General features: G+C 42.3%; 1 protein-coding gene across 6 annotated transcripts in view; it reads left to right on the top strand.

Annotated features, from left to right (window-relative positions):
* The first annotated feature begins 1,375 nt into the window (after positions 1–1,375).
* The window catches only part of tmem243b (transmembrane protein 243, mitochondrial b), a 38,768-nt gene continuing 15,809 nt past the window's right edge, over positions 1,376–24,334 (top strand). For 2 of the 6 annotated variants that reach the window (XM_041202643.1, XM_041202649.1), the window contains exons 1-4: positions 1,376–1,440; positions 10,287–10,391; positions 14,345–14,588; positions 23,131–23,181. In XM_041202643.1, the coding sequence (XP_041058577.1) occupies positions 14,511–14,588; positions 23,131–23,181 (129 nt within the window). In that variant the 5' untranslated portion in view covers positions 1,376–1,440; positions 10,287–10,391; positions 14,345–14,510. Of the gene's footprint in view, positions 1,441–10,226; positions 10,392–13,682; positions 13,815–14,344; positions 14,589–23,130; positions 23,182–24,334 lie in introns of those variants that run through there. The other 4 variants (XM_041202644.1, XM_041202645.1, XM_041202646.1 and 1 more) reach the window with 4 other exon arrangements.

Consider the following 24,334-nt stretch of genomic DNA (forward strand, 5'->3'; position numbering starts at 1 on the left):
GCAGCTGTGGAGGTGTTGTGGTTTCCCTGCCTCTGAGCCAGAAGCTCTGAGTTTGAGTCCTACTCTGGATAAGTAAGGATGGTGCATTCATAACAAGTTAGGTATCAACTTGTAAATCTTTCTAACATGCCAATGGTTGTAAGAGCAGGAGAGATTTCTGGTCAGCCATATGATGGAAAGAAATTGCAGCCTCTACCATCACTATTCATAGCTCCAGACTACAACATGCATGTAAAAGCATATGTTGTCACAGCAACTTTGAACTACTTGGGTGGTCAATTGGCTCAGTTGGCTGGATGGCCAGTGTGGATCAGATTGGTGTCAACAGCACAGGGTTTGATTCCCCATACCTGCTGGGATGGATTTGAGACCTGCCTCCTTGCCATACCCAAGGTGGAGATCATGGCACTGTGGGCCTGATCTGCCTTTGAGCAGGGAGCTGAAGGAGGAGACAACAGGGGCAAAAACATTACCTCTGCCACTGAAGGTGGGCTTCAAAGTAAATAAGAAAAGAGGGATTTACATTTTTATAGCATCTTTCATGACTAGAGGGTGTCTCGACAGCAGTTTACAGCTAAGTAAGTACTTTTGAAGTGTCGTCATTGTAAAGTAGGAAAAGCAGCAGCCAAGCCCAAATAATCTGTTTTTGTGATGTGGATTGAGGGATAAATATTGGTCAGGACTTTGGGGATGACTCCCCCGCTCTTCTTCATAGTAGTGTCATGGGAGCTTGAGAGTGTAGACAGGGCCTCGATTTAATGTTGAAAGTGAAAGGTGGCACTTTTGACAGTGTAGCATAGTCTCAGTAGTGCACTGGAGTGTCAACCTGGAGTGGGATTTGAACCCACAGTCTTCTGACTCAAGAGTATTACCAACTGAACCATAGGGAGAGAAAATGAGCTCACAATCATTGCAGAGGGTGGATGATGAGCTGGGAGGGTGAGGAGCCTTCCATACCTGGATCTGGACATGCCTGGCTCTGGACACATCTGGATCGGGACACATCTGGATCGGGACACATCTGGATCTGGACAAACCTGGTTCTGGACACATCTGGATCCGGACACACCTGGCTCTGTACACATCTGGATTGGGGCACACCTGGATCTGGACAAACCTGGATTTGGACAAACTGGCTCTGGACACATCTGGATCTGGACACACCTGGCTCTGTACACATCTGGATTGGGGCACACCTGGATCTGGACAAACCTGGATTTGGACAAACTGGCTCTGGACACACCTGGCTCTGGACCAACCTGGACCTGGTAGTCACACCTGGAGACGTTGCCTTTAAGCGCCGCCCCTTTAAGGGCCGCTGACGTCGCGCTGCTTGCGTTTGGCCGACAGTTTGGGGAGGGGGGGCGGGGCGGGGGGAGGAGGAGCAGCAGCAGCGGCGGCGGCGTCGGCGGTTGGAGCGGAGCCGGGTAGGAGCGGCCGGTGAGTGAGTGAATGAGTGAAGCCCCGGCGGGGCGGAGGGCCAGGTACCCCCAGCGGGTGGGGTGGGGTGGGATGAGGCGGGGAGGGGAGGGTCGGTGTCACGGTCCCGGGCTCGGGCCCCGGGCCACACTCAGCGACCGGGCCCGAGGCGGCGGCGGTGGTGGAGCCGGGAGCCCGAGCCCGGGCCCGGGCCCGGGGTGGGGAGGGTCCCCCTGAGGGGAGGGGAGAGGAGAGGAGAGGAGGGAGGGGAGAGGAGGAGAGCAGGGGGAGGAGGGGGGGGAGGGGGGGGTGGAGGAGGAGGGGAGGAGGAGGAGGGGAGGGGGGGAGGAGGAGGGGGGGGGGAGGGGGGGGGAGGGGGGAGGAGGAGGGGGGGGTGGAGGAGGAGGGGAGGAGGAGGAGGGGAGGGGGGGAGGAGGAGGGGGGGGGGAGGGGGGGGGAGGGGGGAGGAGGAGGGGGGGGGAGGAGGAGGGGAGGAGGAGGAGGGGAGGGGGGGGAGGAGGAGGGGGGGAGGGGGGGGAGGGGGGGGGAGGAGGGGGGGGGAGGAGGAGGGGGGATGTGACCTCTCTCCCGGGGTCAGGATGTGACCTCTCTCCCGGGGTCAGGATGTGACCTCTCTTTCCCCCGGGGTCAGGCTCCTCTGTGCTGTCCAGTCTGACCCAGTGGCTTGACCCTTTCCCTTCTCCCCTGGTTGAGCTGCTGGTCAGCACTTTGACCCAGTGATGGGGGTGTTGTGTTTGGTTGTGCTCCCTCCCTTGGTTCAGTGGCTCTGCTGCTCCCCAATCTATCAATGAATAGGTGCCTACAGCCTCACCCTCTCTCTTTCTGTTTTTAACCTCTTTCCTCTTTCTATATTCATAAAATATCTGGGAGAACAATACCAAACATTTGAAAAAAGTGCAATAATATTCAAGTTTTCTGCATAGATCGTGTTGCACCCTGAGGTGCTGCAAATGAAATCAAAGGAACGTTACAGACATTTAAAGTGGTCACAGCAGACTGTCAGGCAGTGCAACGGTATTTAAGTTGTCGGCATAAACCATGTTGCACTCTGGTGGTGCTTCCATACAATTGTGATGCATGCTGCACGCATTCAATGTGAGTCATACAGTCCTATCTTTCGTCCCCACGACCGAGTTCAGCCTCAGCCGCTGCTCTCCAATCTGCCTCCTCAGTACATGGAGCCTCTTGTGTCCCCCCTCACAGGTTCAGTCAGCATTGCCGCACTGGCTTTTTAAAATAATAAATGTCATATTGAAGCCATCAGGTGGGATTTATTCTGTAAGCCCCATGTTGCTGTTTGTGTCAATTTGCTAGGGTGTGAAACGTGATTTTGAGTTTGTTGAAACATCTTCCTTTTCCTTGGTTTACTCAGCTGTGTTAGTTTCTGTTGCTGGCATGTCAGTGATAAAATACTGAGAGTAAAAACAAAAAAATGCAGAAAATGCTCGGCAGGTCTGACAACGTCTGTGGGGAGCGAAACAGATTTTTGACAAGAACCTTTCATCATCGAACAGCTTGCTTTACCTGTTGCTCAAATTGTTGAGATATTTTGCTTCCCCAGGATAATTTGAGGGAGACTGGGCACTTTTCATGTCCAAAAGTGATGGCCGTTGGTTGAGCAAATGGCGTCACGCTGCTACTATGCAGTGGTTTTGCAAGTGGTAGTTTCCGCTAACAGGATGCTGCCATCAGTCCAAAAACATGTTCTGCCTACCATGTAATTGAGCAACGTAGTGTATGAATTTCAGTGCCATTGGGGTGCTAGCTATGTAGGCTGTACATCCCAGCCATTGGCTGATCAAATCAAACAGCATGTTCTTTTGATTGTTTGCAATAGACAGAGCACAGGCCGTACTTAACCAGCCTGCACTTGCAAAACCCAAAACAAAACATCCGCTGTTAGATGTCATTCTGCAATTGGACAGTGCTTGCTGAACAATCCTGAGTGTGCCAATAGCTACACTAATAACCAATATAAAATAATCAGTCGAGCGCTAATTGTGGCTCATTTATACTCGCTGGAAGTGATATACATTCATACACAGGGACCTGTTTTCTGCAAAAAAAAGAAATATGTTCAAGCTGTGTGCCTTTTTTTGAATTATTCAGGAGTTTGGGGAGCCTATTGTTCCCTGTTGCATTCTCTATTGTAACACCTTGGCCAATCGGTCGATTTGCCAATCAATCAGCAACCTTTTCTCCTGTAGTGTAAATTGCTATGACCATTTGAAATTTGACATTCTTTCATTTGTCCTGATGAGAATAAGACAAACCTTTGGCAACATGTCTCTTTTCAGTAATATTTATTTTTTTCTCTCCCTTTGGGTGTTACCAGATCAGTAGCATTGGTATCTGCTTGGCAACCTGCTGAATGTTTAAAATATATTGTGCTTTCCTCGGAGCTGTTAGTCTGAGCAAAAATTAGGGTAAAATGTTTCCACAGTTTGCCTATACATTGATTTGATGAACCAGCCTGTTCAACTCTAGGGTCTGTTTGTACTGCATGTTGCTCTCTGAAGAATTTTGTGTTTTGGCAAGTTTTTGGACTGTGGAAACGTTAGATACACATTGAAATTCAGCATTGGGGAACAATTAAAGAGAAAAATGGCACTTCCTTTATAACATGAATTAACAATAGATTAAAGTGCTACTTTATATTTTTGCACAAAAGGTTTGCATTCATTTTACCCTGACCTCACCTTGTCTATTCAGCTGTTTTTGGTTTTATTGTGCTGTCTTTGCAAGAGCAATGTTATAGCTGATATCAGCCTTCCGTCACAGTATTTCTATTTTACACTTCCACTCATTGTTGCTGTCAGTCGGGGCTGGCTAGAAGTCGAGCTGACAAATCCACTAGTAGCTTTTGAAGTCACATAATAAAGTGATTGTTCCCCACCCATAAGAACAAGGTACATCAGGTCCTTTACGATTGAGGGTGAAGCTGATGGTGGGTAATGCGTGTTGTCAATTGCACTTTCAATCTTCAGTGGGCTACTGAAGAAGGGACAGTTTGTATTAAATGGTTAAAACATTGTGAGAGTACATACAATTGGTGCCCCCTTGAAAAATAAAGTTCGTCCAGTAAGTCGCAAAGTCTGAGACACCAAGAAAATACTAGGTTCCTTCTCTGAAATTACCTGATCTTAATGGTGATGGCATTAAAGGAGCTATGGTTGGCCTTAATTGTTGTGGTTTCAGGGAGGGGAAATTAACAATGATTCCCCATCCTGATTTGTTATTCACCTGCTGGAAATGTGTGTCAAGTATGGCCTGGAAAGCGTGACTCTCAGCTGTGATGCTCCCTGCTGTTGAATAACCTCCCAGGTCTTCCTGTTAATGCTTATATTTTGGAATTGCCTGACAACTTTGGAACCATATTTGAGGAGTTAATGCCTTTAGGAAGAGAGGGGAGAAAGCATTCTGGGAGGGCAAAGTGAGCATTTTATGCTGATAGTGTTTTTTTTGGTATTGTGTAGCTCTTTTTGTTACATACAAATTAGGAGCTGGAGTAGACCACTCGGCCCCTCGAGCCTGCTTTGCAATTCAGTAAGATCACGGCTGATCTGAGTGTAACCTCAACCTCACATTCCTGCCTACCCCCTATGATCTTTCGCCCCCTTGTTAATCAATCTATCTAGCTCTGCCTTAAAAACATTCAAAGACTCTGCTTTCACTGCCTTTTGAGAAAGAGTTCCAAAGACTCACTACCCTTGGAGAGAGAAAAATTCTCCTCAGCTCTGTCTTAAATGAGCAACCCTTTATTTTTAAACAGTGACCCCCAGTTCTCCCACAAGAGGAAACATCCTCTCCACATTCACCCTGTCAAGACTCCTCAGGATCTTAAAGGTTTCAATTAAGTCTCCTCTTACTTTTCTAAATTCCAGTGGATACAAGCCTAACCTGTCCAGCCTTTCCTCCCAAGGCAACCTGCCTTTTCCTGGTATTCGTCTAGTAAACCTTCTCTGAGCAGCTTCTAATGCGTTTACGTATTTCTTTAAATAAGTAGACCAGTACTGTACAATACTGCAGATGTGGTCTCACCAGTACCCTGTATAACTGAAGCATAACCTCCCTACTTTTGTTATCAATTCCCCTTGCAATAAATGATAACATATTATTAGCTTTCCTAATTACCTGCTATACCTGCATACTAAGACCAACTTGAGCAATCTGTGCAAGAATTGGCCCCACTGCTAAATTTGTGGGACCCTTTGTCCTTTTAAACGCCCCAAGCAGGAGTGCAGCCACCCCCACCCTCCCGATCAATAGGAGTCACGATTGTTATCTCTGTAACCTCGTCCCTGTACCCCCCAAACCGTGCAGACATTTAACTGGAAGCTGCTGCCCATGAGGCAGGTAGTCCAAAATTGAAGTCTTTGCTGAATATGCTGATGAGACCAGAAGATCAATTTCCATTGATTTTCAGACCTCTAGGTTTAAGCACATGCTATTCAGGTTGATCAGTTCAGGTTTCAAATAGTTACAGTTTTTGTGCATGTGGTGTTGTATTGTCAACTTGTACGTTTCAGATATTCAACTGACAAGTCTGGAACTGCAGTGTCAGATGGTGTTATTCTTACCCACCCTCCTGCAACCAACCTGTAATCTACAAGTTTAAAGGACAGCAGTAATTCATACTAATTCATGCACTAGGACACCCAGTTCTCTCTGAATCTCAGAACTCTGCAATCTCTCACCATTTGGATAATAAGCTTCCTTTTTATTCTTCCTGCCAAAATGAACAATTTCAGTTTTCCCACATTATACTCCATTTGCCAGATCTTTTCGCACTCACTTAACCTTGTCTCTCATTGTCCAATGCTTTATTTCTATAATCTTGTATCGCTCTTTTTCATTTTATTCCACTCCCTACTGCTTTATTACCAGACACTCGCCTTGTTTCTCTGTTCGCATAGATTAAAAGCTTTGCATCCCTTCTTTCTGTGTATGCAGTTTTGGTCTCCTTACCTAAGAAAGGATATACTTGCCATAGAGGGAGTGCAGTGAAGGTTCACAAGACTGATTCCTGGGATGGCAGGATTGTTGTATGAGGAGAGATTGGGCCGTCTAGGTCTGTGTTCACTGGAGTTTAGACAGATGAGAGGGGCTCTCATTTGAAACATATGAAATTCTGACATGGCTGGACAGACTGGCTGCAGGTATGATGTTTCCTCTGGCTGGGTTGTCTAGAACAAGGGATCACAGTCTCAGGATATGGGGCATTTAGGACTGAGATGAGGAGAATTTTCTTCACTCAGAGGGTGGTGAACCTTGGAATTCTCTACCACAGAAGACTGTGGAAGCCAAGTCATTGAATATATTTAAGAAGGAAATAGATTCCTAGACATTAAAGGCGTCAAGGGGTATGGGGAGAGAGTGGGTGTGTGGCGTTGAGATAGAGGATCAGCCATGATCATGTTGAATGGCGGAGCAGGCTCGAAGGGCCAAATGACCTACTCCTGCTCCCATTTTCTATGTTTTTCTCTCTCATTGTAGTTCCTCTTGGTTTTGATGTGAATTATAGCGCACATACTGAGATTTCACCATTCATGGAATATAAAAGAGTTACATCAGCAATCAGCGTAAGGCAGTGCAATATATTGTAAAATATTTTCAAAAGTAGATGCTTGCCTAAAAATTTATTACCCTGATCAGAGGTATGTCATTGCTTTCCATAAACACGTAACTATTCATTAAGTCACAGTCTCACAAATTATGTCAATTACACTTCTTGAATACTGATCTGTTGTAAACCACTACCTGTTGAAATTGAGAAATGGAAACATCACAGTTTAGTAATAGTTACATGGCTGAATTTAAAATTTTAACACTATACAGACAGAAGCGTTCACACTTGCAGTCTTATTTGTGTCAATTTAAATGCATTCGATTTCTTTTTAAAGGTCAGTTATTTTTATGCAAGTGTGACTATTAAATGTTTCCTCTGTTACAACACCGACTACACTTCAAAAAGCTCTTCATTGACGTAAAGCCCTATATAACTGCAAGTTTTGTTTTCATAATTTTACACAGTTGTGCAGTCGAGTGTGAGTCTTATGTTGAAAAACCTTGAATTAGTATCTTTTTATGTTGTTGAAAGTTGCTGCAAGTTAGTCATTAATATTTTTCATTATAAATCTGGGCATTTTGATTAATGCAGGCAAATGAGTGAACAGTGTGAGAGCGAAGCATTAAAGTCTGCTGGATAATGAAGGACTTGTGCAATCATGGCCCTCACTATTTTTGTGTAGTATTCTGGCACTAGGCCAACCTGGACATTTTGTTGTAATATACTGTGGGGTGATTGGTTGGATCATGCCTGTTTTGCCTGTGTCGACTGGGCACAAAGCGTATTTTAGCAGCAAGACCGCCCTGAGCAATCTGTGCAAGAATTGGCCCCACTGCTAAATTTGTGGGACCCTTTGTCCTTTTAAACGCCCCAAGCAGGAGTGCAGCCACCCATTTCCCCACCCCACCGCCCTCCCGATCTATAGGAGTCACGATTGTTATCTCTGTAACCTCGTCCCCGTACCCCCCAAACCATGCAGACATTTAACTGGAAGCTGCTACCCCTGAGGCAGGTAGTCCAAAATTGAAGTCTTTGCTGAGTATGCTGATGAGACCAGAAGATCAATTTCCATTGATTTTCAGACTTCTAGCTTTAAGCACATGCTATTCAGGTTGATCAGTTCAGGTTTCAAATAGTTACAGTTTTTGTGCATGTGGTGTTGTATTGTCAACTTGTACGTTTCAGATATTCAACTGACAAGTCTGGAACTGCAGTGTCAGATGGTGTTATTCTTACCCACCCTCCTGTAACCAACCTGTAATTTACAAGTTTAAAGGACAGCAGTAACTTGTTACTGAGCTGAAACATGTGTGTTTTATTTGTGAGATGATGGATTTTGCAGCTGCTTTTTTTTTTGATACTCGAGAGCCCCGATCAGCCCATGTGATCTGAATCATACAGAACATTAACTGTACGATCTTCCCATTACAGCATCTGTTTCCAAGCGTGTATTTACACTATTGGTGTAGTGTTAACGTTAGGTATTATAAATTAGGTGTTGAGGTTTGACTTGACTCTGTAGTGAGACATCTTATCGAATTGCTAACTCACCATCTCGAGGGTTTTATTATAAATGCAACCCTTGGTGATTACATTTTCATCAGTGATTGCTGGCGCAGGGCTTTGCCAAGTTTGTTCAAACTCGTAGAATTTTGGGAAAAATTGATAAATTTAAAAAATAGCACAAAGCAAATTGGAAAAAGCCATTGAAGAGTAAAGGATCAGGGGGTACACATCCAACTTCAAATTTGAATATTCACTATCTAATAATAACTTTGCTTATTTGCTACAATATAGAATTATTTTATTTGCTCAACTGTTGAAGCAGGGTTATTATTGTAATCAGTACAGAAATATCCAGAACGTTCGAGAAACATCATGCTTTCCTGTACAGCAGTGCCAATTTATTTTAGATATTTTTGATTTGCTCCTGTAGCCAGTTTGCAAAGCACCTTGACCCAATAGTACAGCACACTGCGATTGTTATCCAGTACATGTTGTCCTGCGTAGTCCTTGGGAGGGAATAAAACATTTAAAAAAAACTTGCATTTATATATTGCCAGGATGTCCCAAAGTGCTTTACAGCCAATGAAGTACTTTAGAAGTGTAGTCATTTGTAATGGAGGCAATGTGGCAGCCAATTTATACATGGCTCTTTGTGGAAGCTTGCCATGTGGTAATGACTGGATAGGGCTATTCTGTTTTTGTGATGTTGATTGAAGGATAAATATTGTCCAGGACACTGGAAAGAACTTCTCTGCTTCTCTTCAAAATAGCACCAAGGGATCTTTTATGTCTATGCAAGAGAGCAGACAGGGCCTTGGTTTAATGTCACGTCCAGAAAATGGTGCCTCCAACAGTTCAGCACTCCTCCAGCACTGCACTGGACTGTCAGCCTAGACCTTGTGCTCAAGTTTCTGGTGTGGGGCTTGAACACATAACCTTCTGACTCAAGCAAGAGTGCCACCAACTGAGCCACAGCTGACACATGAAGCAGTGAATGAGCTGATAGGATTGCGGTCTAAGCCAGTGAATCCTGTTCATTTAAAATACGCAACAAAGTAGAGCTTAATGGGCTTTTCATTGTTTATTTAATGGGGTATATAAACATCCAGTTTTACAGAAGGAGCCCTTTGAGCCACCACTCTGAAAGAGTAATCCTCCATGTTGCCCTGTGCCCACTGTGGCTGCAGTTACCCTGTAAATTCAAATTAGAAGCTGCTGTGTAAATAGGTGACCAGATTTCAATCAAGAGGAAAAGATAGCCACAGCCCTCAGGAAGATATCTTAGCCATGAAATATAGATTGCATTGCTACAAGCTTGACTTTGCATTGCCTATCTTCAGATACCAAAAGAAGCAAGATATAAACATGAGAAAGGAAAAACATCTTTAACCTCAGGCAGCTGAATTATCTAACTTCCTCTTAAATAATTTCTTTTGTCGTTTCTTCTGTTTGTGGGTTTATTATGTAAAGTACTGAGGAAATGGACAGTATACAGATAGCAGTAATGAAATCCAGTCATTCACAATTCATTATCACTGGACTGTATTCCTAGACTAATTTATAATCGCAGTGTCACTGTTCTTAAGAAAAAAAGCATTGAATAAATTCTTTAATTATGTTCTGTTTCTAAATTAATTTTAGGGCTGTGAAGTAATTGTACTGATTTGGTCTCCTTTTTAACTTAATAAATATTTTTTTCATTGGGCTAAAGACTTCATCAGAAGGGGTTTCCTTACGTTTGTGCTGATGGCTGTGTCTGGTACTCTTCCAGAAATTCATAGGACATCATCAAAGTCTCTAGTGAGCATTTGGTATCAAGACAAAAAGACAGTAGGAAGACCCATCTGCGTGGAGCTTTGAAAATCTGTGAAGTAAAGTGAGTGTCAATGTATGTTGTGTCTGGCGATATGGATAATGATGGTAAAGGTTCCAACTTTCTTTCAATGACATGGCTAACCAGGAATCTCTCCTGCACTTACCATCTCCCATTGGCGTGTATTGGAAGGATTTGCAGTTGAAAACTCAACCTGTTTGGCAGGGTTATGAATGTGCCTTCCTTGTCCGTCAAGTCCTGGAGTGAGACCTGAGTCTGGAGCTTCTGGCTCAGAGGCAGCAACATTACCTAATGTGCCACAAGACCTCCCATAGAGGATCATAGTGTACAAAAGATCAGGGAGAAACCTTGCTGATATCTGTGGTCTTTAAGGTTGTTCTGGGGGTCAAACTGACTTGTTCAAAGTCAGTGATGTGCTTAAAAAAAAAAGCAGAAATTTGTCCTTGTGAAGGATGCATTTACCAAGTCTTGGCTTAGCAGAACATCATTAGGCTTCAGGAACTGTGCTTACAGTTTCCCGTAGCTCTGACTAACATTGGAGAGCAACGTCACCAGAAAGGGATCAGGCGACCATTCAACTCATTGCCAGTAGTGGGATCTTGCTGCTGCATAACTCATTGCACTTTAGTTTAATGCATCTTATTTGAGATATTTCCCTTAGTGATCATAATGAGATGCTGCACAAATGCAAATCTTTTTCTTACTTTTTTGACTGGGACAGAAAGGCAAGGAGTAAATGCTGAAGCTCTCCATTTTGAAACTGATAGAACCACAGTTTGGTATATGGTATGTGTCAGTACCACAAGAACACAGACATGGGAGCAGGAGTAGACCTTATGGTCTGTCGAGCCTGCTGTGCCATTTGGTATGATCATGGCTGAATTTGGACTTCAACTTCACTTCCCTGCCCGCTCCCCATATCTCTTGATTCCCTGAGAGACCAAAAATCTGTCTATCCCAGCCTTAAATAGAATCAACAATGAAGCATCCACAACGCCCTGGGGTAGAGAATTCCAAAGATTCACAACCCTCTGTTAGGTTGAGTGAGTGGGCAAAGATCTGGCAAATGGAGGTTAATGTGGGAAAATGTAAAGTTGTTCACTTTGGCAGGAAAAGCTTAATTACTTAAACGGAGAAATGGCTGCATAATTCTGAGGTGTAGAGGGATCTAGATGTTCTAGTACATGAGTCACAAAAAATTAGTATGCAGGTACAGCAAGTAATTACGAAGGCCAATGGAATGCAATCCTTTATTACAAGGGGGATTGAACATAAAAGTAAGGATATTATGCTTCAGTTATACAGGGCATTGGTGAGACCACACCTCGAATACTGTGTGCAGCTTTGGTCTCATTTAAGGAAGGATGTAAATGCGTTGGAGGTGGTTCACAGGATGTTTACTACATTGATACCTGGAAAGAGTGGGTTGTCTTATGAGGAAAGCTTGTTTCCACTGGAGTTTAGAAAAGTGAAGGGTGATTTGATTGAAGTATACAAGATCCTGAATGGCCTTGACAACATGGACATTGAAAGGATATTTCGTCTTGCGGATGAGTGCAGAACTAGGGGGGGGCACTGTTTTAAATTTAGGTGTTGCCCTTTTAGAACAGATGAGGAGAAATGTTTTCTGAGGGTTGTGCGACTTTGGAATTCTCTGCATCAGAAGATGGTGAAGGTGGGGTCATTGAATATCTTTAAGGCAGGGGTAGATTGATTCCCTTGCTTAACAAGAATCTAAGGTTATGGGGGTTAGATGGGAATGTGGAAATTGAAAAACTGGATGATCAGCCATGATCTTATTGAATGGTGGAACAGGCTCAAGGGGCTGTAGTGTCTACTCCTGTTCCTGCTTCTTATGTTCTTAAGACGAAATTTTCCTCAACTCAGTCCTAAATGATCAACCTCTTATTCTTAAGACTGTGTCCCCCTTGTTCTAGATTACCCAGCCAGCAGAAACAATCTCTGTCTCAAGCTGTTCAGAATCTCCTGTGTTTCAATGAGATCACCTCTCATTCTTCTTAGCTCCAGAGAATATGGGCCCAGTTTACTCAGCCTCTCATCACAGGACAAACTTCCCATCCCCAGGGGCCAATGTAGTGAATCTTCACTAAACTGCCTGCAATACCAGTATATCCTTCCTGAAATATGGAGTCCAAAACTGCACCCGGCACTCCGTGTGTTATCACCAAAGCTCTGTACAATTTAGCAAGACTTCTTTATTCCTCTCCTCCAATCCCATTGCAATAAAGGCCAACATGCCATTTGCTTTCCTAATTGCTTGCTGTATCTGCGTGCTAACTTTGTTCCTTGTTTGAGTACACTCAAGTCTTTTTGAGCTTCAACATTTATAAGATTTGCGCCTTTTTTTAAAAAAAAACAAATTCTGCTCTTCTATTCTTATGACCAAAGTGAATAACCTCACTTCCCCATGTGATACTCCATCTGCCATCTTGTTGCCCACTCAGTTAATCTGTCTGTATCTCGTTGCAGCCTCTGTGTCCTCCCTGCAGCCTTCCTTTTCACATGGCTTTGTATTGTCAGCAAACTTGGAGATAGAGTAATGTCATTAATATAGATTGTGAAAAGCTGAGGCTGCAATACTGATCCTTGTGGCACTCCACTTGTCATAGCCTGCCAGTTTCTTGGTTCTAGTTAGGCCATATGAAAGGTTTTAATGAAATGAAAAACTATAGGGTGAATCAAGCTGGCCTGTTCCGCACCTTTAAAATAAAAACAATGCAATAGCCTGGATTTAGTGGCAGTAATGACAGTGAATCCCCAGTATTTGCCACCATTATTCGAATGAAACTGTACATTAACTTCTGGGGTCTGCAAATGTACGGTTAAATGTGGAAATCTAGAAATTATTGTCTGTATTTGTGTTTTTCCATAGGGTATACTGTTGAAGTCCCGGCAGACTGCAATCGAGTAGAAATTGCTGAATTGACATGAACCTCCACCTTTATGCTATTAGGACTAGTAGTAAAAACTCCTTAAGTTATGGCTTGTTGAGTGAGGTGTAACTGGATTTTTAATCGTGTAAAACTTCATAATTACTGCCGAACAACCTCTTACCCGATGTTTAAGGTTCTAGCTTAATCCACTGTGTATGTCTCAAATGATATTAAAATATTAAAAAATGAAGGTTAATCAGTGCTTTTAACTTCCTGAAATAGAAACAAAAAATGTTGGAAATATTCAGCAGTCAAGTGCCATCTGTAGAGAGAGAGACAGACAGAGTTCAATTTTTAATTTGCTAATCTTTTCTTAGAACTGCTTTTTACTTCCTCATTTGCTGTCTGAGAATAGTTCAGTGTGATAAGCTGCTTAGCCTGCTTGATGACATTGCTGCTGCTCGATGCTAGAGTTGGTCTTCTTTCGGAATCAAAGTAACATTGGGAAAGGGGAAAATCCATGTCACATAGATCACTAGATTCTTGCGGGCAACATCCTTCTAGGTCAGTGGTGAGTGTCATTGCTTTGTGCAACATATCTGGCAGCATCTTTAGAGAAACATTGCTAACATTTCATGATGAAAGGCCATAGACCTGAAACTCAGTTTCTCCCTCCGATGCTGCCAGATCTGCTGAGTATTTTCTGTTTTTTATTTCAGATTTTCAGCATCTGTAGTATTTTGCTTTGATCTGCTCCAGTATAGTTTCTGAAACAAAATCTGAACTATGGCTCCATTAGTATAGCTGTTAATTTTAGAGTGGGTTTCAGTGTGGAGAAAATTAGATATTTGAAGTTTGTTTGTCTGCTGCTGCCATTAATAAGGAAATGTCTTTGTATAGCACTAAGTATATTTGAAGAACTTAATGGTTTAATGTAACTAAAATTAAGTTACATGAAGAAACATGGGCTGGTAGTGGTGTGTGTGTTTGGGAGACTGTTGATTTGCACAAAGGAAACCATTCATCTTACTTGTCACAAGGCAAAGCAAACCAAAAGAGCAGCACTTCATTATGACTCACTCATTTATTTTTTTATTTCAGAATCATTCACCATGAAAAGCAAGTGGAAGTAGTCAGCAGCTGAAGTGCGTTCCATTAGATGTCTTCATGAATGAATATATTTTCCAAAATGTACTCAGCATAACTTGTTTATAGAGAGCACAAGCAAGATTTTGGTCTGCATGAAAGTGTACCATATAAGATTGCAATGGATGAATTTGCCACAAGGACTTATGGCACTAGTGTGCAAGACAACAGGCCCTTGTTTGGAGAGACATCAGCAAGGGTAAGGACATATAGAAGACAACAGTTCATTGTGATCTCCAATTTTCTAGGTTCAAAGATGAGTTTAAAGATAGTTTTGGGTATAAGTATTATCATTTTAAATTTGGTTCTCCACTGCACTGAAGCCCAAAGTAATTTGAATTTTTTCTTCTTTAGTGCCTGCTTTAAGTTTGGTTTGAAATGGTCACATTATTTTGAGTAAATAATAACTGTGGTAATGATGGCGAAAAAGCAACAGATGCTTGGTGTAATCCTGCACACCTGCTGGCACATCATGGGTGATTAATATATATTTTAACAAAATAGAAAATATTGGAAAAACTCAGCAGGCTTGGCAGCATCTGTGGAGAGAGAAACAGAGTTAACGTCTCGAGTCTGTGTGACCCTTCTTCAGAGCGTATATATTTTAGTTTGATTGCACTCCCCGAAGACTGGTACAGTAATTTAACCTGTAGTACGTTTGCACATACATTTTGAATTTTCAGAACTAGGTGCAGCATTTTGATTTTTGTTTAATTTAACTGAAGTTTTCAAACCTAATTTCATACCACTTATCCACTGAATTATCAAGGGAGTACCCCGAAATTTTAAGGGAGTTGAATGGTAAACAGTGCATATTCAAAGAAACTTTCTTTTTAGGTTGTCTCTTTTTTATAGAAGAATAAGCAAGAAAGAGTGATACTTACTGTTAAATATAATTATTGCAAACTTCCTTTAAAATTGGTTTGGAAAGACATTTGTATTTAGAACTTATTGGTTTCAATAGGAAAACAAGCAAGGAAGTGGGATTGTTAGTTCTAATGTAGAGCCTGTAGCAGCAAAGATACAGTGAACCATTTCCTGTGTGGAAATTTTGTTGGTTTCAACAACACCACTTCTTAAATACGTGCTATTCATTTATTGTTAGCCCATTTTATGTTTGCTTTATTTAATTTTATGCTGTCTCAGCTTTTCCAAATCAGTCTTTGTTACATTGCATGTTTTCCTTTGTTGTGCATAGGTGAAAAAAATACTGTTCTCCCCAAAATGGAATTAAAATCCGTGCTTTGTTTTAACAAATGAAATTGTAGCAGTAGCTTACTGCTGCTAAGTTATTTATAATGTCACACTTTCTGTCCTTGAAACAAGTGCGCACAGGAAGACTTCATCTCACTATTTACAGCAAAATCACAAATGCAAGAACACATTTACACTCTCACTATTGGTATTGTGTGGAGGAAATCTTCCCAGATAGTCTGAACAGTTGTTACAAGCATGCACCAAGGAGTCGGTGTCAGATCGATGAGATTAATGGGTGTACTTTCTCTAATATGCCAAAGCTTTATGATGTTTTCTTTCACATTACTGATGAATCTTTCAAACACTAAAGCCTTAGTATAGGGACAAAAGCAAAGTTGCAGGGCAGGTGCATATTGAAGTATCAGATTATGTAAATCACTTAAATGTTGATCTCACTGCTTACATAATGCAAGAAAAGCCAGAAGAATAAAAGGAGGACAGTAGGTTCATTCTTCTACTAGATTGCCTTTCTTGTCATGTCTCCTAGTATTTTGAATAACGAATATTTTACCTCTATATTCTGCTTGGGAAGTTATTCCAAACATTTATAGTTAATTGAGTAAAGATTTATTTTCCAGCCGTAAGAACATAAGAAATAGGAGCAGGAGTAGGCCATTCAGCCCCTCAAGCCTGCCCTGCCATTCAATAAGATCATGGCTGCTCTGCCCTGGGCCTCAACTCTCCTTTTGTGCCAGCTCCTCATAACCCTCAACTCCCCGATATTTCAAAAAAAGATGTACCTCCTCTTTAAATACGTTCAGTGATCTTGCTTCCTCAACTCTTTGGGGAAGAGAATTCCAGACATTCACTACTCTCAGAGAAGAAATTCCTTCGCATCTCAGTCTTAAATGAGTGCCCCCTTATTCTGTAACTTTGTCCCCTAGTTTGAGATTCCCCCACTAGTGGAAACATCTTCTCAACATCTACCCTATCAAGCCCCTTCAGAATCTTGTATGTTTCAATAAGATCACCCCTCATTATTCTAAACTCTAATGAATAAAGGCCTAACCTGTTTAGATGTTCTTGATATGTCAACCCCTTCATCCTAGGAATCAGCCTAGTCAATCTCTTTTGAACTGCCTCCAATGCCAGTATATCCTTTCTTAAATACGGGGACCAAAACTGTACACAGTACTCCAGGTGTGGCCTCACCAACATCCTGTGCAGCTGTAACAAGACTTCCCTATTTTTAAACTTCAATCCCCTAGCAATACAGGCCAAAATTCCATTTGCCTTCTTAATTACTTGCTGCATCTGCATGCTAACTTTGTGTTTTATACATGAGAACACCCAGATCCCTCTGTCCTGCACTTTTTTGGAGTCTCTCTCCATTTAAATAATAATATGCCTTTTGATTCTTCCTACCAAAGTGCATGACCTCACAATTTCCTACATTAAACTCCATCTGCCAAGTTTTTGCCCACTCACTCAACCTGTCTATATCCCCTAGCAGATTCCTTATGTCCTCATCAAAACATACCCTCCCACCTATTTTTGTATCGTCAGCAAATTTGGATACATTACACTCTGCCCCCTCCTCCAAGTCATTAATATAGGCAGTAAATAATTGAGGCCCTAGGACTGATCCTTGTGGCACTCCACTAGTTACATCTTTCCAACCTGAAAAGGGCCCAATAATCCCAACTCTGTCTTCTGTGCGATAACCAATCCTCAATCCATGTTAATACATTACCCCCAATTATCTTGTGCAATAACCTGTTACGTGGCATATTATCAAATGCCTTCTGGAAATCCAAATACACTACATCCACCGGTTCCTCTTTATCGACTCTGCTTGTTATATCCTCAAAGAACTCTAGCAAATTTGTCAAACATGATTTTCCTTTCACAAAACCATGTTGACTCTGATTACGTTAAACTTTTCTAAATGTCCTGCTATTTCTTCCTTAATAATGGACTCTAGCATTTTCCCAATGACCGATGTCTACTCCAAATTTCTTTTTCACTAATTTCTATTTGACTTCTGTGGTTTTATATTCTTGATTTCAAATGAAGCTGTATTATTTTGTATTGTTTATTATGTTTTGGTATGGATCCTCTATCTGCTTTCTGGACTGTTCAAGCTTTGCACATCTTTCCTCATTGTTTATATTTACATTTGGGATCAGTTTTGATGTTCTTTCCTATAAGCTTTCCAAAAAGTATATCTTTTTTGTGGTTGCAACTAGAAACTGAGCACAATATTCAATATATGACCAGACCAGTGCTTTCTGAACCTGCAAACTGGTATTTTTCTATAGACTTTTTTAGTTGTTTCACTTTATATTTGAACACTGAAGCTGATGGATCTATTACTGCCATCTCCCTTTCTAAGTCTTCCTTTACTAATTGAATTCTGTTCATCGTGAGTATGTATTGCCCTATTTTCTAAACATCTAAATATAGGAAGCATCACTATATATTTCATCTATAATATCTTTCAGAGTTTTGTCAGACAGGACCTTCTGTTTCGAAGTACAATGTTGTTGTTTTAAGTTTCTATACAGGCACTCCTCCCACTTTCTCTTGGCATTGATTCTATTATTTTGCCTGTTACTGATGTTGGACCAGTGGTTGCCTGTGTTCACCTTAAATGTGCCTTTAATATCCTTTGGGGAAGGAAGTCTGCCGTTCTTGCCTCGTCTGGCCTACATGTGACTCCAGACCCACAGTAATGTGGCTGACTCTTAAATGTTCTCTGAAGTGGCCTAGCCAGGCACTCAGTTGTATCACAATCGCTGGAATATCTATAAGGAATCGAACTAGACAGACCACCCAGCATTGACCTAGGCACCGGAAACAAGGGAAAACTCAGGCCTGTTGACCCTGCAAAGTCCTCCATACTAACATCTGGCAGTTTGTGCCAAAATTGGGAGAGCTGTCTCACAGACTAGTCGAGCAACAGCCTGACATAGTCATACGCATGGAATCATATCTTACAGATAACGTCCCAGACACCACCATCACCATCCCTGGGTATGTCCTGTACCACTGGCAGGACAGATCCAGAAGAGGTGGTGGCACAGTGGTATACAGTTGGGAGGGAGTTGCCCTGGGAATCCTTTATGTTGATTCTGGACCCCATGAAATCACATGGTATCAAACATGGGCAAGCTAATCTCCTGCTGATTACCATGTTAATCATTGCTCCTCCATGTTGAACACCACTTTGGAGGAAGCACTGAGGGTGGCAAAGGCACAGAGTGTACTCTGGGGTTCGGGGCAGTCTTCAACATCCATCACCATGAGGGGCTCAGTAGTACCACTACTAACCGAGCTGGCCGAGTCCTAAAGGGCATTGCTGCTAGACTCGGTCTGCGGCAGGTGATGAGGGAACCAACAAGAGGGAAAACATACTTGAACTCATCCTAGTCAATCTACCTGTTGGACGTGCATCAGTCCATCACAGTATTGGTAGGAGTGACCACTTCTTTGCATTGAGGGTATCCTCCACCGTGTTGTGTGGCACTACCATGATGCTAAATGGGATAGATTTTGAACAGATCTAGCAACTCGAGACTGGTCATCCATGAGATGCTGTGGGCCATCAGCAGCAGCAGAATTGCATACAACCACAATCTGTAACCTCATGGCCAGGCATATCCCCCACTCTTCCATTACCACCAAGCTGGGAGATCAACCCTGGTTCAATGAAGAGTGCAGGAAGGCATGCGAGGAGCAGCACCAGGTATACCTAAAAATGAGGTGTCAACTTGGTGAAGCTATAACACAGGACTACTTGCATTCAAACAGCTTAAGTAGCATGTGATAGACAGAACTAAGTGATCTCATAACCAACGGATCAGACCTAAGCTCTGCCACATCCAGTCTCGAATGGTAGTGGACAATCAAACAATTCACTGGCGGAGGAGACTCCACAAATATTCCCATCCTCAATGACGGCGGAGCCCAGCACATCAGTATAAAAGATAAGGCTGAAGCATTTGCAACAATCTTCAGCAAGTGCTGAGTGGATGATCCATCACAGATGCCAGTCGTCAGCCAATTTGATTCACTCCACGTGATATCAAGAAACGGCTGAAGACACTGGATACTGCAAAGGCTATGGGGCCCTAACAATATTCCGGCAATAGTACTGAGGACTTGTGCTCCAGAACTTGCCATGCCCATAGCCAAACTGTTCCAGTACAGCTACAACACGGGCACCTACTAGGCAATGTGGAAAATTGCCCAGGTATGTCCTGTACACACAAAAAAAGCAGGACAAATCCAGCCTGGCTGATTGCCGTCCCATCAGCCTGCTCTTGATCTTCAGTAAAGTGATGGGGTCATCAACAGTGCTATCAAGCGGCACTTGCTTAGCAACAATCTGCTCACTGATGCTCAGTTTGGATTTTGTCAGGGCCGCTAAGCTCCTGACCTCATTACAGCCTTGGTTCAAACATGAACAAAAGAGCTGCACCCCGAGGTGAGAGTGACTGCCCTTGACATCAAAGCAGCATTTGACTGAGTGTGGAATCAAGGAGCCCAAGCAAAACGAGTCAATGGGAATCAGAGGGAAACTTCTCCAATGGTTGGAGTCATACGTAGCAGAAAGGAAGATGGTTGTGGTTGTTGGAGTTCAATCATCTGCAGTGATGTCCTGGAACTGAAGAGTTCCTCAGGGTAGTGTCCTCGGCCTAACCATCTTCAGCTGCTTCATCAAATGGTCTTCCATCATAAAGACAGAAGTTCGTTGATTGCACAATGTTCACCATTCGCGACGACTCAGATAATGAAGCAGTCCATGTCCAAATGCAGCAAGACCTGGGCAGTATCCAGGCTTGGGCTGATGAGTGGCTTGTAACATTCATGCCACACAAGAGAGAATCTAACCATCATCCTTTGACATTCAATGGCATTACCATTGCTGAATCCCCCACTATCAACATCCTGGAGGTTCCCATTTACCAGTAGCTGAACCATAGAAGTCATATAAATACTATGGCTACAAAAGCAGGTCAGAGGCTAGGAATACTGTGATGTACAATTCGCCTCTTGACCCCACCGAAGCTTGTCCACCATCTGCAAGGCAAAGGTCAGGAGTGTAATAGAATACTCTCCACTTGCCTGGATGAATTCAGCTCCCACAACACTCAAGAAGACCGATACCATCTAGATCAAAGCTCGTTTGGTTGGCACCCTATCCACAAACGTTCGCTCCTTCTACCACTGAAGCCCAGTGGCGGCAGTGTGTACCATCTACAAGATGCACTGCAGAAACTCACTAAGACTCCTCAGACAACACCTTCCAAACTCATGACCGCTACCATCTAGAAGGACAAGGGCAGCGGGTGCATGGGAACACCACCACCTGCAACTTCCCCTCCAAATCACTCACCATCCTGACTTCGAAATATTGCTGTTCCTTCACTGTCGCTGGGTCAAAATCCTGGAACTCCCTCCCTAATAGCACTGTGGGTGTACCTACACCACATGCACTGTAGCAGTTCGAGAGGGTAGCTCACCACTACCACAAGGGCAGTTAGGGATGGGCAATAAATGCTGGCCTAGCCAGTGACACCACCATATGATGAATGAATATTTTAAAGATAGGCAGCGGCTAAATTTCCTCAAGTTACTCTGTAAACTGACATGAAATGAACAATTGGGCACAAATTCAGACAGTGTTTCACCAGCTGCCATGTTTAGAATGGATGTGACATGTCGTACAATATGTCTGCCAAATATGACTAAAATAATTGGATGGAAGTTATTAGAATATGCCACGCAATACGTTACCTACCATTTGTGTCATTGCATCTGTGTTAATGTTGCAATCCTGTCACAGTGAAATGCATGCTTTAGTTGCAAATGAGAGTGAATTACCAAATTGGGGAAGGGTTTGGGCATTATTCTTAAGTATATATACAAGAACCATCTGTGCTCGGGGTGTGGGGGGAAGGAAAAGTGAGTCTGTGCCTGTGTTCTCTGGGTTTTATGAATGACCCAATGTTAAGACAGGCTCAGATTCCTCCTTTTAATCAGTGAATGAGCTGTGAATTATAACACTCTGCAATCCCTCTGCAATTTTGCTATTCATCCCAGAGTTGTCATCTCCTTTTTTTCTCATAGGCCTTGTATGGTTTGTTCATTTTGGTGGATTTTATCTTTTATCTATTTGGAGCCTGTTTACTTAGCTCACACTTCATAGAGTTGTAGAAATTTGTAGCACAAAAGGAGGCTATTTGGTCAGTTGTGCGTCTGCTGGCTCATTTGAAAGGACAGTTGTGTTCAGTCCCACATCACCACCTTCGTCCATAACCCTGTAAGTTCTTCATCTTCTAGCATCTGTCCAAGTCCCTTTTTAAAGTTGTTTATGGAATCCACTTCCACCATCTTTTCAGATAGAATATGTTCCATATCCCGACAACTCCCTTCCAGATGTTTTGCCAATGATTTTGAATCTATGATCTCTGGTTTTTGACCCACTCGCCAGAGGGAGTAGTTTGTCTTGATCTGTTCTATCATAAGTTCTCATCATCTCAGAAACCACTATTGGGTCACTTCTTAACCTTCTCTGTTCTGAGGAGAACAGTTCTCATTCAACTTCTCTATGTAATTGAAGCCCATCATCTCTGGTAAACTTCCTCTATACCCTTTCTTAGGCTTTTACATCTTTCCTGAAGTGTGTTTCGCAGGATTGTCCACAATGCTCCAGCTGAGGACTAACCAGTGAGTTATAAACTTCATTTTTGATGGAGATATTTGCTGATTTTGTATTATTGTTTATAAAATGTTCCAATTATTCTGAACTTGGATGTCCTTTAGAAATAATTCCAATTAATTTCTTTTAGCTCTTCCCTTTTCCTGATTTATCTTTCTGAAATTTGTCATTTTAAAATTAATACTTATTTGCTGGTCCTTCATATTGTTGCTACTAATCCCTAAATGTTTAATATCACCATATCATAGATGTTATTCTAAATATCTGCCTGAGCTTTACTGAACTAGACTTAAGTCCCAGTGAAGTCTTTGACGTGGGCTTAAAAATACTCAATGCTGCACCTGATGGCTCTGTTGTATTACTTCCATGAAGGAATTCCTAGTTTATAAATACTACCTCACCATAGGAATATATATTTTTAAATGACTGTGGTTAGAGAAGTTGGGGGCTAAATGGGGGAGTAATCTGGAGATGGTATTAAATATGGTAAATGGGGACAGCAGGGTCCAGTGCTAAAGATCATAAGAAATAGAAACAGGAGTAGGCCATTCAGCCCCTCGGGCCTTCTCTGCCATTTAATAAGACCATGGCTGATCTGATTGTGGTACAGCTCCACCTTCCTGTCTGCCTCCATAATCCTTGACTCCCTTACTGATCAAAAATCTGTCTAACTCAACCTTGAATATATTCAATGACCCAGCCTCCACTGCTCGCTTGGAAAGACGATTCCAAACACCAATGACCCTCAGTTGGATCATAGTACCTTAATACCCTGATTGTACGTATCTTGAAATCTTTCTTGCACTTTTTTTTTCAGGATCGAATTGTCAACATTGTTGTTGGTGTCCTCACTTCTTTATTGCTAATAGTAAGTACAGAGTTTTCAAATCCTAATTTGTTTACTGGTAATTAGCTCTTATCAACTTGTACTTTAGTGGTCTCCATAGATGATGAGTATTTTGCAAGACAGTAACTATGCATGTAACTGCAAAATAGGCAAACCGAGGGAAAATGTTTGTGTCCTATGAAATAGATTGCCAGGAAGTGTATTTGAGACCAGGATCTTTGATTCCTATGAAATCACTAGCAGCTGTAATGGGAGAACATTAGTGTCTGTGTTCTGGAAGTAACCAATCAAATAAGTTGATGGTGCATCTTTATCTGAACATACCTAATGGTACAGTGGAGATTGGACAGGGGAAAACAAATTGGTTCATTAGCAAGTTTTGAAGGTGCTTGGTTCTTTCAAAGATGTTCAACTTGCAACCCTATTCATATTGGAATCATTTTTTTAATACTTGCATTATTTGCCATTTTTTCATGGTGTAATATCTTAAAGTACTTCACAGATTTGTTGAAGTGCTATGAATGTTATGTAGACAATTTTAATTCCATGTTAGTGATTCTCAAAAAGCAGTTAACCTGCTTTTTGTGGGCATGGGATGGGGGGTTGGTGGGGGGATGGGAATAAGTTGGTTAAGACACCAGAAGGATGCCCTGCTTTTAATAGTACTGTGGAATTCCTCTGAACCATCAAGACAGGAAGCTGATCCCCCAGCCTGACTTCTGATCTGAGGGGATGATGCCTGCAGGAATGGAGTTTTTCCACAATTGCTCATTTTCATTGTGGCTTGAGATATGTAAAAAATCATTTTGCGTAGGTTACTGTGAGGTTATTGAAGGACTGATTTTAAATCCAGGGTGTTGCTGATCAAAGTATGGTATTGTAAACAAAGCACAATTGTTAGTGAAGAATCTTCTCATTATCCTTCCAGTTCTCATCTACATGCTACCCCTCAATGATATCCTGCAAACATGTCAGATTCCACATGTATGCTGGTGATGCAACATCACCTCCTTGAACCCCTAAACTGTCTTTGATTTGTTTTGTGCATCAATTTGAGGTGTTAGGGGACCAAAAGTCAGTATAGGTTGGCAAGCGTAGGGGTGATGGGTGAGGAGAGGTCAACCAGGGGGAAGGTTGAAAAAGTGATGTAAATCCATTTAAATTTGTCTTTGGC

This window comes from Carcharodon carcharias, chromosome 13 (genome assembly GCF_017639515.1).
Source record: "Carcharodon carcharias isolate sCarCar2 chromosome 13, sCarCar2.pri, whole genome shotgun sequence".
Taxonomy (NCBI): domain Eukaryota; kingdom Metazoa; phylum Chordata; class Chondrichthyes; order Lamniformes; family Lamnidae; genus Carcharodon; species Carcharodon carcharias.